Source organism: Taurulus bubalis, assembly GCF_910589615.1.
Source record: "Taurulus bubalis genome assembly, chromosome: 17".
NCBI lineage: Eukaryota > Metazoa > Chordata > Actinopteri > Perciformes > Cottidae > Taurulus > Taurulus bubalis.
In genome coordinates, this window is record NC_136605.1 from 22,134,155 (window position 1) to 22,149,727 (window position 15,573).

Genomic DNA, 15,573 nt, shown 5'->3' on the forward strand with positions numbered 1-15,573 from the left:
CTGCATGAAACCCAGGAGTGTCTGCAGCCGGTGTCTGAGGAGGAAGCTTCTATATTTACATTCTGCGTGAGAAAAATGCTTCAGAAAACAAACAGCACACCGAGCCGGCGGCAGTGGAAAATGTCTTTTCTCTTCTGTGTTTATTTGATGGTGTAATTTAAACCAAAACAGATCTCATTGGTACAAATTGCCGGTTTATTTGCTTGTGTGCAGCGCAGATGTTCGATTTCATAGTCCAATAAATTTGCCCACAAGAATCCCTAAAAGAAATCTGGGTAACCTGCTATTTAGCCTTTATAAGTATATATACACACGTCATCCACGGTATGTAATGCTGGGTTTTACTAAACTGTCATTCCTTATCTGTTTATACAACAAACCACTCTTAATCTGCTTATATCTACATTATGAAGGATTATTAGCCATTTATGAAATGTTTATACACATTCTAAGTGGTAAAATGTTCCCAAAATTGGATGAAACTCCACTTTTATGATGGTTGTAATTGTTTCTTTACGTCCTACAGCAGCATTGTGCAGCTAAGTGACTTCTTCACGCTCTCGTGGACGATCCAGGAATTCTGGGAATCTGCAGAGCAATAAATCAACTTAATCAGCCACCTGAGCAGGTATGATTTTTCTCGCCAGTATTTTAACAGTAAAAAAAAACAGAAAGACGTCAGCGTCTGACTGCAGGGCCCTCGGGAAGAATGTGTCTCCCGCTAGAGCGTCGCCTCTTAAAGAAAGCAGATTGCGTTACATGCTAACATGTCATTTGTGGGACACCGGGGTGGGAATGTCTCCCACGGGAGCAATCAGACCCACTGCAGCCTTTTTAAAAAGTCTCCTCTCTCTGCCACTCCTCATTTTTCAGACTCCTGGAATTAGAGGAAATCCAAGCTTTGCAGCGTTTGCCTCCTCTCCACACGGCTCGGTTACATTGATTAGGAATCAATTCACTTTTCCCCCGTTCCCAGAGTCGCTTTGTAACTCGACTCCGGCCGGAGATAAATCAGAGAGGAACGCTTTCTGCACGGCAACAAGAAACCAATAAGACTCTGCAACACGTTTTCTGTTTAGAAACAAACTAAAGCAAAGTTGTGTTCATCAGAACGTAACTTTAGTGTCTCAGAGGCGGAAATTATTGTGTTGCATAAAATGAATAAAAACACAAAGAATCGTGCAACGGCTTTAAAATGCAGAAAAATGGGTAGCACTTTATAATAAGTACACACTATTACTACTATTTATCATTAGTAAAGCATGAATAAACACTTAATTCATCAATTGTTCCACTCATTAGTAACTCTTAAGTATGTAATTCATAAACACAGTTAAAATATTTCATTCTTGATTAAGAAGCTTGACTATTATGCATTTCATGATATCTGTAAGTCCTTAATACTTCATTTACAAATAGGAAATCCATCATTTATAAAGTATGAAAACCTAATCATGAAACGCATAATAGTGCTTTGAACAATGCTTTGTAAATCATGAATTAAGTGTTTATTCATGCTTTACTACTAAATAGTGTAGTTATTATATAGTTCTACCGAAAAATGTATTAAGCAAATACATAAAAACTTGTAAAATAAGTATTTTGAGTATCAAAAGTATTAAAATTAGTATTTTCACATGTTGCAACTATTTTTTATAATCTTTCTTATTAGTTGCTCTTTCTTATTGTCAACAAATCTCATCAAAATAACCAAACAATCCATATGATTTGTGTTCTGCACATTCATTTTCCTCCATACCAACAAATCAAACATTGAGGAAAAATCTTTCCTTCACAAGCAGACCATATTTTTTAATTAAATAAGATGAAGGAACTGCTGTTAAAATCATAAAAGACATTAAAAAAAAACTTCATCTGCTCGCAGCTTTTCCTTTGCTTTCTGTTTTTCCTCTTCACCGTCATCCAGCAGCCGGCTGGACATTAGCTGCCGTTTCTCCCTCTCAGCATAAGTGGGATTTATTTATTTAAACTAGGACCGTCACCATGAAACAATTAAGTCGAGAACATCAAACGGCACGAAGAACAGATTCCTGAACTGAAAACAAAAGGGCAGAACCTTCAGCTCAGTTATTTAAAGACTGGAAAGCTTTTCCACGGAGACAGTGAACGCACCGTCTCGTCAAGGCAGGCCTGGTTCGGAGGGGGGGGGGGGGGGGTCTCAGATCCAGACCCGGTCCAGCCTGAACAACAGAAGGGCATCTGCTCGGGGACGGGGTGGCTGTATACGGCTGCACTCTTAACATTTACACACTTGGCAGCGGCAACAAAGCCGCCATTCCTCTGGCAACCAGCGCCGGTCATTAAGCATAATTTGTCTGGTATCCCTGTGTTGGAAACGCACAAAGGAGGGTGAGTAAAGCCAGCGTGAGCTTGTCTTCAGGGCTGTCATGTGGAGGGATGGCGGGGGGCCCCATGCTGGGAGGAGGAGGAGGAGGAGGAGGAGGAGGAGGAGGAGGAGGAGGAGGAGGAGGAGGAGGGGAGCTCCCACAGGACCGCTCGGGCACAGCAGCAGCAACCCGAGAGGGACGCAAACCCCCTCTTTCCCCTCCAGATCCCACCTACCACCTCAGCCGGTTAAGACAACAGCCCCCGTGGCCAGCCAGGCTCCATCTCCCCGGCTGGGCTTAGGCCGGTTCCTCAGTTCCCATCGGCCTCTGCTCCACCCGCCCCTCCATCCAGGAACCTTCTCCTCTTCCTCTCTCCTCCTCTTCCTCCAGTTGAAAGATTCCACCTCCACCCCGCGATCAGAGCGGAGAGATTCTCACGGGTCCACTTGGTGTTTGACAGAAGTGTTGGGGACCGACAGCCAGAGCCACTGTGGAATATCTAGTGTTCATAGTTTGAAGTCTGAAGCTGTAGTTTGAAGTTTTGTATTTATTTATATTCATAGTATATTTTAAACAGTTCATATATTGTTCAATTTGAAGAAGAAAAAATTGCCTTGCCAATACAAAAAAAACTTTCTTTAATGTCGTCAATCATCATTTTTTTAAAGTATTGGTTCAGGAACCGTTTAAGCACCGGTATCGTTTTAAAAGTATCGTTTTAAAAGTATCGTTTTAAAAGTATTATTTAAAAGGATCGTTTTAAAAGTATCGTTTTAAGGTATTGTTTTAAAAGTATCGTTTTAAAGTATTGTTTTAGCACCGGTATCGTTTTAAAAGGATCGTTTTACCTGAACCAGTTAGACTCACATGCATTTGGACCTGTCATGGCAGTCCAGGGCTCGTGAAGACGTCTTGGGTTCGGATCCATTCTCAGACCTCAGCAAACACACGTTGGACTTTAACGTCTAAAACCTCTTTTCTTTCTTTCTTTCAATCATTTTAAGTTTTTACAAGTTACACATGGCCTCACATTACTAGACAACAACACATAAGTACAATTAAAATAGTACATAACAGCATAACAACCAACTACACGAACAATCAGACAAGGACAGAAAAACATAAATCATCATAAATCATCATCCTCCACATTGAACCTACTATAAGAATTATATTTATCTCATTCTTACCACCATTTGATTTTCAAAGATCTTCTCTACTCATGAGAAGGCAGAAGGCTGAAGCTCCTCAGCTGTTTCTGTTTGTGACGACGTTCCTGACGTGAACCGTAGAGCTTCTGTTTGGGGACAGAACCCAGAACCTTCAGCGCCTCCGTGTCACGTTCTGTGATGAAAAAAGGAGAGAAAAGACGACGCCGTCTGCCAGAAACGATATGAAACCCTGTTTGTGTGTGTTTGTGTGTGTTTGTGTGTGTTTGTGTGTGTTTGCGTCCCCAGCGTCAACACTCGCATGCAGAACCAGCACGAGGTGTGTGTGTGTGTGAGCTGCAGAGGTGTGTGTGTGTGTGAGCTGCAGAGGTGTGTGTGTGTGTGAGCTGCAGAGGTGTGTGTGTGTGTGTGTGAGCTGCAGAGGTGTGAGGAGCTCATGGAGCCAATAAAGAGATGATTGGTTCCTTCCTATCGATCAGCAGCTGATGTTGATTTAATCTCAAACACACAGATCTGTGAGACCTTTTGATTGATTTTCTTCATATTAATTTAATCTGATTCTAACTGACTAACATCTGGCTTTTGAATTCAGCGGGAAAAGTTCAAATCGGCATTCATCTCCGGGACCAATGACTGTTAGTCGGCACCCAGTTTGACGAGAGACTGAATGAAAACAGTCAATAAAACATAAAAACTCAGCAGAAGGTTTTTCATCTGCTGGCGATGGAAAGAAGTCGATCGCAAGTTTTAAGCCGGTTTTCCAGCGTTTATAAAACCTGCATATATCTACAAATGTGAGAGGAAAAATAGGTTTAATTTGTTCCATGTAGCAAATATTGAGTTTTTTCTGGACTTGGTGATAAAAAAATGAACTGATTAATAATTTAGTCTGTTAGTGAAGGTGACGTCTTAGAATAGTTTGTTTGTGTCTGATTGACAGCTCAAAGATCTTATCTTCAAACAAGAAGAAAAACTGCAAGAAAAGAGAAATTCTGAGAAGATGGAACCGGAAAATCTTTTGAATTTTTTTTGCAATTTATGTTGTTGAAATATTCAGCAATGAATTACTGTCGATCGACTCTTTGATGAATCGACAAATGATTTCTGTCTTTCTCCATCGTCTCCATCCAGTTTCTGCCGGAAACACAGAATGTTAATGTGGTAATATTAATGTCTGTAAATGTCAATTTTTTTGAATCCATCTTTAGTTGCATTCTGACAGAAAATGAAAGTGTGAAGTCACGTGAACGTGTCTGACTGACTGACTGACTGGCTGTTTGACAAGTTAAAGCCACGTGGCTCCACCGGTCTCTCTCTCTTTCTCTCTCTCTCTCTCTCTCTCCGGTCTCTCTCTCCTGGTCTCTCTCTCTCTCTCTCTCTCTCTCTCTCTCTCTCCGGTCTCTCTCTCCCCTGGTCTCTCTCTCTCTCCGGTCTCTCTCTCCTGGTCTCTCTCTCTCTCTCTCTCTCTCTCTCTCTCTCTCTCTCTCTCTCTCTCCGGTCTCTCTCTCCCCTGGTCTCTCTCTCTCTCCGGTCTCTCTCTCCTGGTCTCTCTCTCTCTCTCTCTCTCTCTCTCTCTCTCTCTCTCTCTCTCTCCGGTCTCTCTCTCCCCTGGTCTCTCTCTCTCTCCGGTCTCTCTCTCCACTGGTCTCTCTCTCTCTCCCCTGGTCTCTCTCTCTCCCTCTCTCCTGGTCTCTCTCTCCCCTGGTCTCTCTCTCTCTCTCTCTCTCTCTCTCTCTCCGGTCTCTCTCTCCCCTGGTCTCTCTCTCTCTCTCTCTCTCCGGTCTCTCTCTCCCCTGGTCTCTCTCTCTCTCTCTGGTCTCTCTCTCTCCTGGTCTCTCTCTCTCTCTCTCTCTCTCCTGGTCTCTCTCTCTCTCTCTCTCTCCGGTCTCTCTCTCTCCTGGTCTCTCTCTCTCTCCCCTGGTCTCTCTCTCTCCTGGTCTCTCTCTCCCCTGGTCTCTCTCCTGGTCTCTCTCTCCCCTGGTCTCTCTCTCTCTCTCTCTCTCTCTCTCCGGTCTCTCTCTCCCCTGGTCTCTCTCTCTCTCTCCGGTCTCTCTCTCCCCTGGTCTCTCTCTCTCTCTCTGGTCTCTCTCTCTCCTGGTCTCTCTCTCTCCCCTGGTCTCTCTCTCCCCTGGTCTCTCTCTCTCTCTGGTCTCTCTCTCCCCTGGTCTCTCTCTCTCTCTCTGGTCTCTCTCTCCCCTGGTCTCTCTCTCTCTCTCTGGTCTCTCTCTCTCCTGGTCTCTCTCTCTCTCCGGTCTCTCTCTCCCCTGGTCTCTCTCTCTCTCTCCGGTCTCTCTCTCTCTCTCTGGTCTCTCTCTCTCCTGGTCTCTCTCTCCCCTGGTCTCTCTCTCTCTCTCTGGTCTCTCTCTCTCCTGGTCTCTCTCTCTCTCTCCGGTCTCTCTCTCCCCTGGTCTCTCTCTCTCTCTCTCTCTCCGGTCTCTCTCTCTCTCTGGTCTCTCTCTTTCCTGGTCTCTCTCTCTCTCCGGTCTCTCTCTCCCCTGGTCTCTCTCTCCCCTGGTCTCTCTCTCTCTCTGGTCTCTCTCTCTCCTGGTCTCTCTCTCTCTCCGGTCTCTCTCTCCCCTGGTCTCTCTCTCTCCTGGTCTCTCTCTCTCTCCGGTCTCTCTCTCCCCTGGTCTCTCTCTCTCTCTCCCCTGGTCTCTCTCTCTCTCTCTCTCTCCGGTCTCTCTCTCCCCTGGTCTCTCTCTCTCTCTCTCTGGTCTCTCTCTCCCCTGGTCTCTCTCTCTCTCTCTCTCTCTCTCCGGTCTCTCTCTCCCCTGGTCTCTCTCTCTCTCTCCGGTCTCTCTCTCCCCTGGTCTCTCTCTCTCTCTCTCTGGTCTCTCTCTCCCCTGGTCTCTCTCTCTCTCTCTCTCTCTCTCTCTCTCTCTCTCTCTCTCTCCGGTCTCTCTCTCCCTTGGTCTCTCTCTCTCTCTCCGGTCTCTCTCTCCCCTGGTCTCTCTCTCCCCTGGTCTCTCTCCCTCTCTCTCTCTCCCCTGGTCTCTCTCTCCCCTGGTCTCTCTCTCTCTCTCTCTCTCTCTCCGGTCTCTCTCTCCCCGTGGAGGTGAGCTGAACCTGGGTGGCAGCAGCAGCACTCGGGGCCTCCCTGGCTGGCGCCTGTAATTTTACCTTCCCATTCATCAGCTGGAGATATTAATAATAACAGCACATCTGGATTCACTTTACTGTCTCGGTTTAACCCTTTCCACTGGTCTCTGCTGCAGAGGGACAAGCCCTGCCCCTTACAAGCCCCTCCCCCTCTAACCCAAACCCCGCCCCCTCCTGCTGTCAGTCTTCATCTTCAGTCTTTCTGCTGCAGTTTTCCCCTTTTTGAGCTTCAGCTCACCTGAAAAGCTTCACGTTGTTGTTTTTGAGTCCATGAGTCTCAAATGTACATTTATACATTTATTTGGACTTTTTATAATCTCTGAAAGCCTTCTCCCCTTTTTTTATCCTCTTTTCATTAGCATAGCCATGAAGTAGCAGGAATATACTCAGTGTGTTGTGTACCACTAAGTAGCGCCTCAAGATTTGGTCTGATATGGTTATCACGATTGTTTTAGATCAATATTAAGATAACGATTACTCGTTGATTTTTTTGGGAGAAAATATTGTATCGCACCTTCACTTTTAATCTAAGCGATGCTTTCACTCACATTAAGTGTAAACTCTTATTTATTAAACCTCTGGACCCCAAAACCCGGCGGCGTGAAGGAAAAGCATGATTGCTTTCAACAATCACTAAAAAAATCACCTTTCATCACAACCAGAAGCTGTAAAAAAAAACGTTTATCGTCAGATTTTCAAAACATCCGAGGACGCTTTAAATCAGAAAAACCAACCGAAGCTAAACGTATACGTTTTATATTTCATCAAAAACACTTTATTCTACATTTATATTAATTTAAAATCTCACCACAAAGTTACCGTTTCCTCAAATCAGATCCTGTTAAAAACATAAAATTCTGAGCTCGTCAGCGCAACTATGAAGCCGTGACAGACTGGTCTGAGACTGGTCGTTTTTTTGGGGGGGGAATATTTCAAAAATAATAGTATATTAATAATAGAAAAATTAAAATTCACCCTCATTTTTGTGCGTCCCTGTGGATGGATGGCGCCTCTTTCAGCTTTGGCCTACAGCACCTGTGCTACGGAGCCGTCTGGTCCAGGTGTTCGACCTCGACTGCCTTTAGGCGCGTCGGCCATGCTACTTTGTTTCAAGCGCCCGAAACAAAGTGTCCGCTTTGTTCTCGTCCCACCTGAATCGGTGGAGAAAGAACCAATGAGCCTTCGATCCAAGCGATCCGAATACGAGATGCGCACTTTTGTGGCCGCGTGCCGCCGCTGCTGCAAAGTGTGTGTGCGCGGCGTGTCCGTGGTCGCCTCTGTGTGCATGCAGGCGGAGTAGATCTCCCCGCTGAGCCGTCTATAGGTGGAGCCAGGGGCCCTCGCCCACGGGGCCCCGCCAGGTCTTTGGCTCCACGCCCGTCGCCCGAGCTCTCCCGAGTGAGCTGGGGGCAACAGGTGACAGAGGTCTGCTGTGTGTAGAGCTGACAGCCCCCATGCATAGGAACACTTGCTTCATTACCAGACCCCCCCTCCCCCCCTCACACACACACACACACACACACACACACACACACACACACACACACACACACACACACACACACCGAGGGAGACAGACAGAAGTAGAGAGGCTTTACTGCTGTTTCTGTGGCACTAAACATGAGTTTGAGAGGAGGCAAAAAGCTCAGTGTGCATCACTCATCTGCTCATGAGTCAACACTCATGATGTCACACTCTTACCTTGCCAGCCTCACACACACAACTATACTGTATTACCAATTTTTTCGTATAAAAGACCTTATTTATTAAAAAAAAAAAAAGAGTAGAGAGTTTTTCCATGCAGCGAGACGGAGGCGTACCTCCCAGAGAGCCCCGACTGTTCGACCGTCGTGCCACAAACAACCTGCTCAAAACACTTAGAGTATTTCTCCCATGCAGAAATAAACACTGGCCAATTAGTGTTTCTTATTTTTGGAACTATTTTAGCTGCCAGAGAAGTTAAAAAACATAACCGAGCAGACGTGGCCTGACGCGCGGAGAGGGGGGATGAAGTCTCCCGCGTCGGACGGCCCGCTAGCTGCAATAGCAGCTAACTCACTATTAGCTAGCTACTAGTGGCTGCTATAATAGTGGAGCAGCCACTATCATAGCAGCTAGTGGAGCAGCCACTAGTAGCTAGCTACTAGTGGCTGCTCCACTAGTAGCTAGCTAATAGTGGCTGCTCCACTAGCTATTAGTGGCTGATATAACAGTGGAGCAGCCACTATTAGCTAGCTATTAGTGGCTGCTCCAGTAATAGCTAGCTAATAGCTAGCTGCAATAGCCACCGAGGGCCAGTAGAGTAGAATCGCGAGTAGAATCCTCGCGATGGAACAATAGCGCCACTATTATCCAGCAGAGAGAGAGAGAGATGAATTCACATGAGGACAGGTCATCTTGATTTATGAAGTGTGAATTAGGAGCTCAGAGTTTGGAGACCGAGGTGGGGTCGGTGGGGGTTGGGTGGCACAAACAGCCGTCTGTGTTGTCGGGGCTGGAGACATCGCGACCTCCCGTCATCCCCCCGTGCCACCACCTCCACCTCTACCTCCACCTCCACCACCTCCACCTCCACCTCCACCTCCACCTCCACCTCCTCCACCTCCACCTCCACCTCCACCTCCTCCACCTCCACCTCCTCCTCCACCTCCACTACGCTCTGACTCCCGGCCTGTTCGCTCATTCTCAGGAGCCTCTGGCACGGCTGCAGCTTTTGGGCTTCTGGTCGATCTGTGGAAACCCAGCACAGATCTCCATGTGGGGATCAACGCCTCGGCTTCGGCAACAGGCGTTGAAATGCGCTAAATACCCCCCCACACCATACCCCCACGTACCCCCACCACCAGACGCCCATGCTGTGTGTCTGTGCTGCTCGTCAGGCTCCATTTATGTCACTCGGCAGGTTGACGGAGTGCTGACTCATCCATCAAGAGGCACAAGTGTTTACTTTGATTCCAGTAAATGAAGGCCGATCGAAAAACCGCTGACCTGGCCGTGCTCCTGGGAGAGAGAGAGAGTACACAGCGGTTGTGTATTCACTGCGTACTTGAGAGTATTAGTCCACTCCAGAGTTTGCCCGGGACAAGCTGATGAGGATTTGATACTCTTCATACCTCCATGTGGCGTCCAGCGGGTCCACTGCACTAATCGAGAATGGGAATAAAGTTGATTCAGGAAGAAGGAGAGCTAGTTACGTTAGCAGCGCGGCTAACGGAGATGCGTTCAGGCTCTGCTCGGTGAAAATTAGTATTGGGTAAAGGTGAATTATAACGTTCACAGTAATCTTGTAAAATGTGGTGTTGAAAAACTTCAATAAATCCAGTAGTTTGAAACAGATAAATCAAACATAGATATTAAAGCTAATAACACATCATTAAAACTACAATTGACAAGATTTGTTTTAATCCATGGAAATACCATCTTTCAATATTTCATAATCATTTGAATTGTTTTCATGAAGAAAAGGATTAACACTATAAATGACAAAAGTATAACGTTTAGAATGTTTCATTTGGTTTACTGACTTTCAGCATTGAGAATGCAGCTTTAACACATGAAGCATTTACTTCTATACAACCAGAGGAGCCAGTAGAGAAAATGCAGTGTGGTTTGTAAAATAAATCTTAGTCTCAGTTGTTTTCTGCAGGAAGCTTATATGGTTTGTAAAATTGAATTTCGATAAATTTGGACAAAACATTTTTATTCTGTAAAAATTAAAATCCGAGACATTGAGCCAAAGACACCGAGGGGGAAAGTTAAAAATAATTCACATGCTAAAAAAATAAAATATAATACTTTTTTAATACAAGCTGACCCATTTGTGTAACATTAAATAATTAACTTTTCATTGGAGATTTGAATCCTGTCAACTGTGTTATCTCTCCAGGACTTTAGTTTTATATAATATATATATATATATATATATATATATATATATATATATATATAAATAATATATATTTATATATACTGCTGATGAACTGGCCCGTCACCTGTATGCCTCAGCACAGACTCAGCCCTCAGAGTAATCACTGACTACTTTGTTCTGAGCTTTTGGTTTTAATGACTTTGTTTGGATGCAGAGATTCTGTCTGTGAAAACTTTTATGGCGGAGTGGAAGGAGCACACACACACACACACACACACACACACACACACACACACACACACACACACACACACACACACACACACACACACACACACACACACACACACACACACACCAGGCTTCTGGGTGCTTGGAGCATCAGCTCTGCAACCTGTGGGGAGAAAAACAAGCCAAAAGTGCTAATTATAGCTCTCGTTAAAAGCCACAGATATTTATGAGCGTTCTCTACAAGCTGGTGATGATGAGAGACTTGACGTGAACGGCCCGGTGGACTAATACAGTATCAGACTTTCATAATCACAATGCACAAAGGGCCAGGGTTCAATAATCCTTCTGTTTTAAACTGTTACCTTTAAGGCCTTCACAGTGTTTTTTTGGTTCGATTTTCTTTAGTTTTTTGCGATTAATTCTTACGTGAATGCATTTTTTTCAAACTATTAGAGATAGATATATGACTCAATACTTTTTGGGGAACAAAGTTGATTTGTTATATCAAATAAAGGCGGCGTCCGATCGTGTCGTGCAGGTCGGACGTATCCAAAACGTGCACAACAACACCGAGGCGTCGTATCCTGAACGTCATTACTCAACAAAGGATAGATTCACTCTCTCTGTTCTTACCTTTCACAATAAAAGCCCAAGCACAGGATCCTGATAGTTGGTCCTCTGCCTGTGTGAAACTTTTGGGACCTTTTATCGAAAACACTTTGCATCACCGCTTTAATTCAGCTTGAGTCAGCGAGCGATTCACATCATCATTGTGGTTTATTTGTGTGTTCGGGCCTTTTTCAGAAGAATATGTCGAGCTTTGAGAAGGCAGGTAACACGGTGACCTGCAGGAATGCTAATGTGCCAACCATCTCCTGGCCAGCAATACCCTTTAATTAAGCTCACAGCAGGAGTGATTATTGTGATTTGTGTGCTCTTGGATCGCAGAGGAATAGGAAAATAGCGCTAAACAAACTTAGCAAATTGCACACCTCCCCAAAGTGCCAGAGTCAACAGCGGAGCACCCACTCCATGTCTGCGTGTGTTCAGCTTGGCAATGTGGCCTCAATTAGCCCGAGGTGTGAAACCTGCGTTTCGGGACGGGAGATAAAGCGTGAAAGGTGCTTTTGTGTTGCTGCTCCCCGAAGAGGACCCCGAGACGATGACGACGCCTCCTGCAGAAGAGACGGAGGAGGAGGAGGACCCTCAACCTCTCTGGAGGTCTCCGGGGTTCTGCTCCGCGGATGAAAGCTATCAGGATCCTTCTGCTGCTGCTGTGTTTCTACCCGAGCCGCTTCTCGCTGAAGGTTTCCTTCGCCAAGAGCAGGAGTCTGCCTTTCCTCACTAAATGAGAAAACCTGTGTGCGCGGCTCAAACCAGGAGATTCATTTTAATAAGACGCGTATCCTTGAGCGCAGGTTTTAAAAGTCTTCTCCAAGAACCAGACCCAAAAAGAGGTCATTACATTCACCCGTTTATTAGCCAAAGAGAACTGTGTTTGGTTAACTCAAGAACACACACACACACACACACACACACACACACACACAAAGGCCTCAATTAAACAGCCGTCTGTCTCCAGTAGCCTGTCTTTTTAAGGAGGAATATTTCACGATCAAAATGTTCCCGTGGTAAAACAGTAGGAAGGGATTAGAAGAAACAAAAACAACTCGGCGTTAAACGAGCCGGAGAATCCTGATGACACGTAATGAGAACCACGTTTTGGACTTGACCGCACGAAGGCCACGTGGTAAATGAAATATTCCGCTTTTTATTTTGAAAAGAATCCCTCAACAGCTTCATTTTTTAAATAATCGAGAGCAAAGAAAAGAAGTGATTCAATCTTTTGCTTTGCGTTTTTTCCCTTGACAATCCGGTGCTTTCTAAAAATCAGAAAGCGGTTAGTATGCGGCGTGCATGTGTGAGTCGTTGACCCGTCAGAGCGCCGTCGATGCTTTATGATACGTGCCGGTCAGATGAAAAATACACGGGTGACATTTTCCAGACTTTTCGCCATCACTTCCCGGCGACGCGGGCGAGCCGCTCGAGCGCCCCGCGTGAATTAGCTCATTGAAAAGCGAAACAGAGACGCATTTATCTCCCGCGCGTCGCTTTATGGCCGGCTAAGTTCTTCCACTAAATTATTTTTCAGAGAATGATTCTCTGAGCGTTGAGCTTAGACAGGTTTCTTCAAAATCGTGATACTTTCCACGGCCGCCGCTTAGCGAGCGTTGTTGATTTGGGAGCTAATTTGGCCGCATGGGGCTTTTTTGACGGAGAGGCTCTCCGTCAAAAAAGCCCCGGGACGGAGACGCCGTCCCACGTGAGCGGGTCACGTTCAAGCTGTAAATAATTTCGTTCTGCTAACCGGGTGAAAGGATTGCTGCTCGCTTTAAGTGCAGTGCGTCTGAATTACACTTCAATCTAGAAATTTGTGAGGAAATTAAAAACGTAGCCGGAACATCCAGCGTTCTGCTGAGGTTCCCCTCCTCCTCGCTGCCTGGCAGCGTCACGCGGGTTCTGCTTCATTGAAGCTTCATTATGTGGCTTCACTGAGTGAAAGCTTCATGCATCAACAGTGACGCTCTGTTTCAGCTAACGGGACTCTGTGAGTCACTTTATGCAAAAACTCAACCCGGCATATTTGGCCTAAACTTTTGGATCTCAGTGCGTATTAATAATATGAGATGTGTGAGTAAATTAAGTGATTGAAGGTATAGATATTTCTGATTTATTTGGAAAATAAATGTCTGAACAGACACTTTGACTGCAATGTTGTGTGTGCATCACATTGATGCTTCTTTCAGAGGGATATGCATGAACAAATATATAAGTAATGCACATATTTTGATCTTTATTTGCAAGCTGTTGCAAAAGATTAAGATCACATTGAGCGGGTTTTTGCCTTCTGACTTTAAATGAGCAGAAATGCTCCCAGTGGCAGGAGAAAGACGTGAGATCACAGCGTCTGTGACTGTGATTCTTTCTGACTCTGGTTTTTAAGAAAAGGTAAACCATAAAGCCTCATTGCTCTTCAGAGTATTTTTATTTATTTTTTTATCAATAAGTTGCGGATGTTCTTTGGTTCTTTGTGCTGAAGCTCCAGCAGGATTCCCAGATGAAAGACAATCATTCCCACTGTGAGGCTGATGTAAGGACGTCTGGAAAACCGACAGGGGGCGTGTCCAGGGGGCGTGTCCTCTCGCTGCATTGACCCCTCCCCCTCCCATCAGTGCGGTGGAAGAAGGAGGTTTTTGGGGATCTCCTCCTAGACAACAAACCCACATTCAAAGAGAGGCACGCGAATGACGTCACGCTGCGTGTGGAGCATATAAGGGAGGTCGCGCGCTGCGCTCAGCGCTTCAGAGGAGACACGGGGGCGAGCATCATGCCGAGCCCGCGCGCACGGAGCCCGAGGAGAGACCTGAGCTTCATAAACAAATAGTTCCCCACCGATGCAGCTGCGGAGGAACGTTTCTCACTTCTGTGCCGGATGCTCATCATGGGAAAGAGACATTTTTAAGGGACGCTCGAGACGCAGGTTTTGGATACGGCTCACGCGTAATTGCGCACGAGAAAGAGTCCGTTCCGCAACTCCCCCCGGACCCGGACCCGGACATGGACCAGACCCAGCAGTGTGTGGCCCTGTACCTGCTGGTGCTGTCCCTCGGCCTCCTCGCGGAGAGGGGGCTCTGTCAGCACTACTTCCTCCTGCGGCCCATCCCGAGCGACAGTCTGCCGCTGGTGGACTTAAAGGAGGACCCGGACCCCGTGTTCGACCCCAGGGAGCGGGACCTTAACGAGACGGAGCTGAAGAGCCTCCTGGGGGACTTTGACGGCCGCTATTTGTCCGTGCTGCCGCCCGCGGATGACAAGTACACCGGGAACGACGAGCTGGACGACTTCGAGGCGCAGAAGCCCGGCGGGGTTCTGCCCAAAGAGATCCGGGCCGTGGACTTCGACGTCCAGCTGGGCAAGAAGCACAAGCCCAGCAAGAAGCTGAAGCGGCGGCTGCAGCAGTGGCTGTGGGCGTACTCCTTCTGCCCGGTCGCGGACACGTGGACCGACCTGGGGACCCGGTTCTGGCCGCGCTTCGTGCGCGCGGGCGGCTGCCTCGGCAAGAGGTCGTGCTCGGTCCCGGAGGGGATGCAGTGCAAGCCCGCGAACTCCACCCACCTGACGGTGCTGAGGTGGAGGTGCGTGCCGCGGAAAGGAGGACTGAAGTGCGCCTGGATCCCGGTCCAGTACCCGGTCATCACGGACTGCAAGTGCTCCTGCTCCAGCTAGAAGACAAGACTCTGAATAATAAATTATAAGCTCATTATTTTTGTGATTTTTGTTTTGTTTTTGTTGGTCACGTGCACTACCAGAGTGTAGGAATGTATTTGTGTGTCTGCGGGGCCATGCAGGTCTATATAGCTCCCTGTACAAAGTCAGTATTAATGTAACCAGAGCTACTTTATTTGTGGAGAATGTCGGTTATATATTTTGTATTTATGGAGATATGGCGCATAGAGCCATAAGGACTGCTGTTGTTCCATATTTGGAGAAAGCAGATCGACCTCAGAGTTAAACGTGGATTATTGATACTTGTTTTATCCTGTAAATTTAGGAAATGTGCTATTTATTCTTTATATTCGTACAATAAAACAACACTGAAATGACTTGAATGCTTTTCTCTTCCTCCTCTCGGTCCGTCTACCTGGTCTAAGTCACCTGCAGTGTTCCCTGTGCAGTCCTGCAGTGTAACACCGTTTAACGCATAACACACTTTAAACAGTCGTGCATGTTCTGCACCATCTTTCTCTAGTCCAGGTCCATGTGGGAACACCAGTTCATCTCACAGGAGGACTTGGTG

General features: G+C 46.4%; 1 protein-coding gene across 1 annotated transcript; it reads left to right on the plus strand.

The window, feature by feature from the left end:
* Positions 1-14,333: 14,333 nt before the first annotated feature.
* Positions 14,334-15,351, plus strand: nog1 (noggin 1; the record flags this gene model as incomplete). The annotated part of the gene is made up of 1 exon (XM_079233241.1): positions 14,334-15,351. The coding sequence occupies one exon, from the start codon at positions 14,334-14,336 to the stop codon at positions 15,000-15,002; it is 669 nt and encodes a 222-aa protein (XP_079089367.1). The 3' UTR covers positions 15,003-15,351.
* Positions 15,352-15,573: the final 222 nt, after the last annotated feature.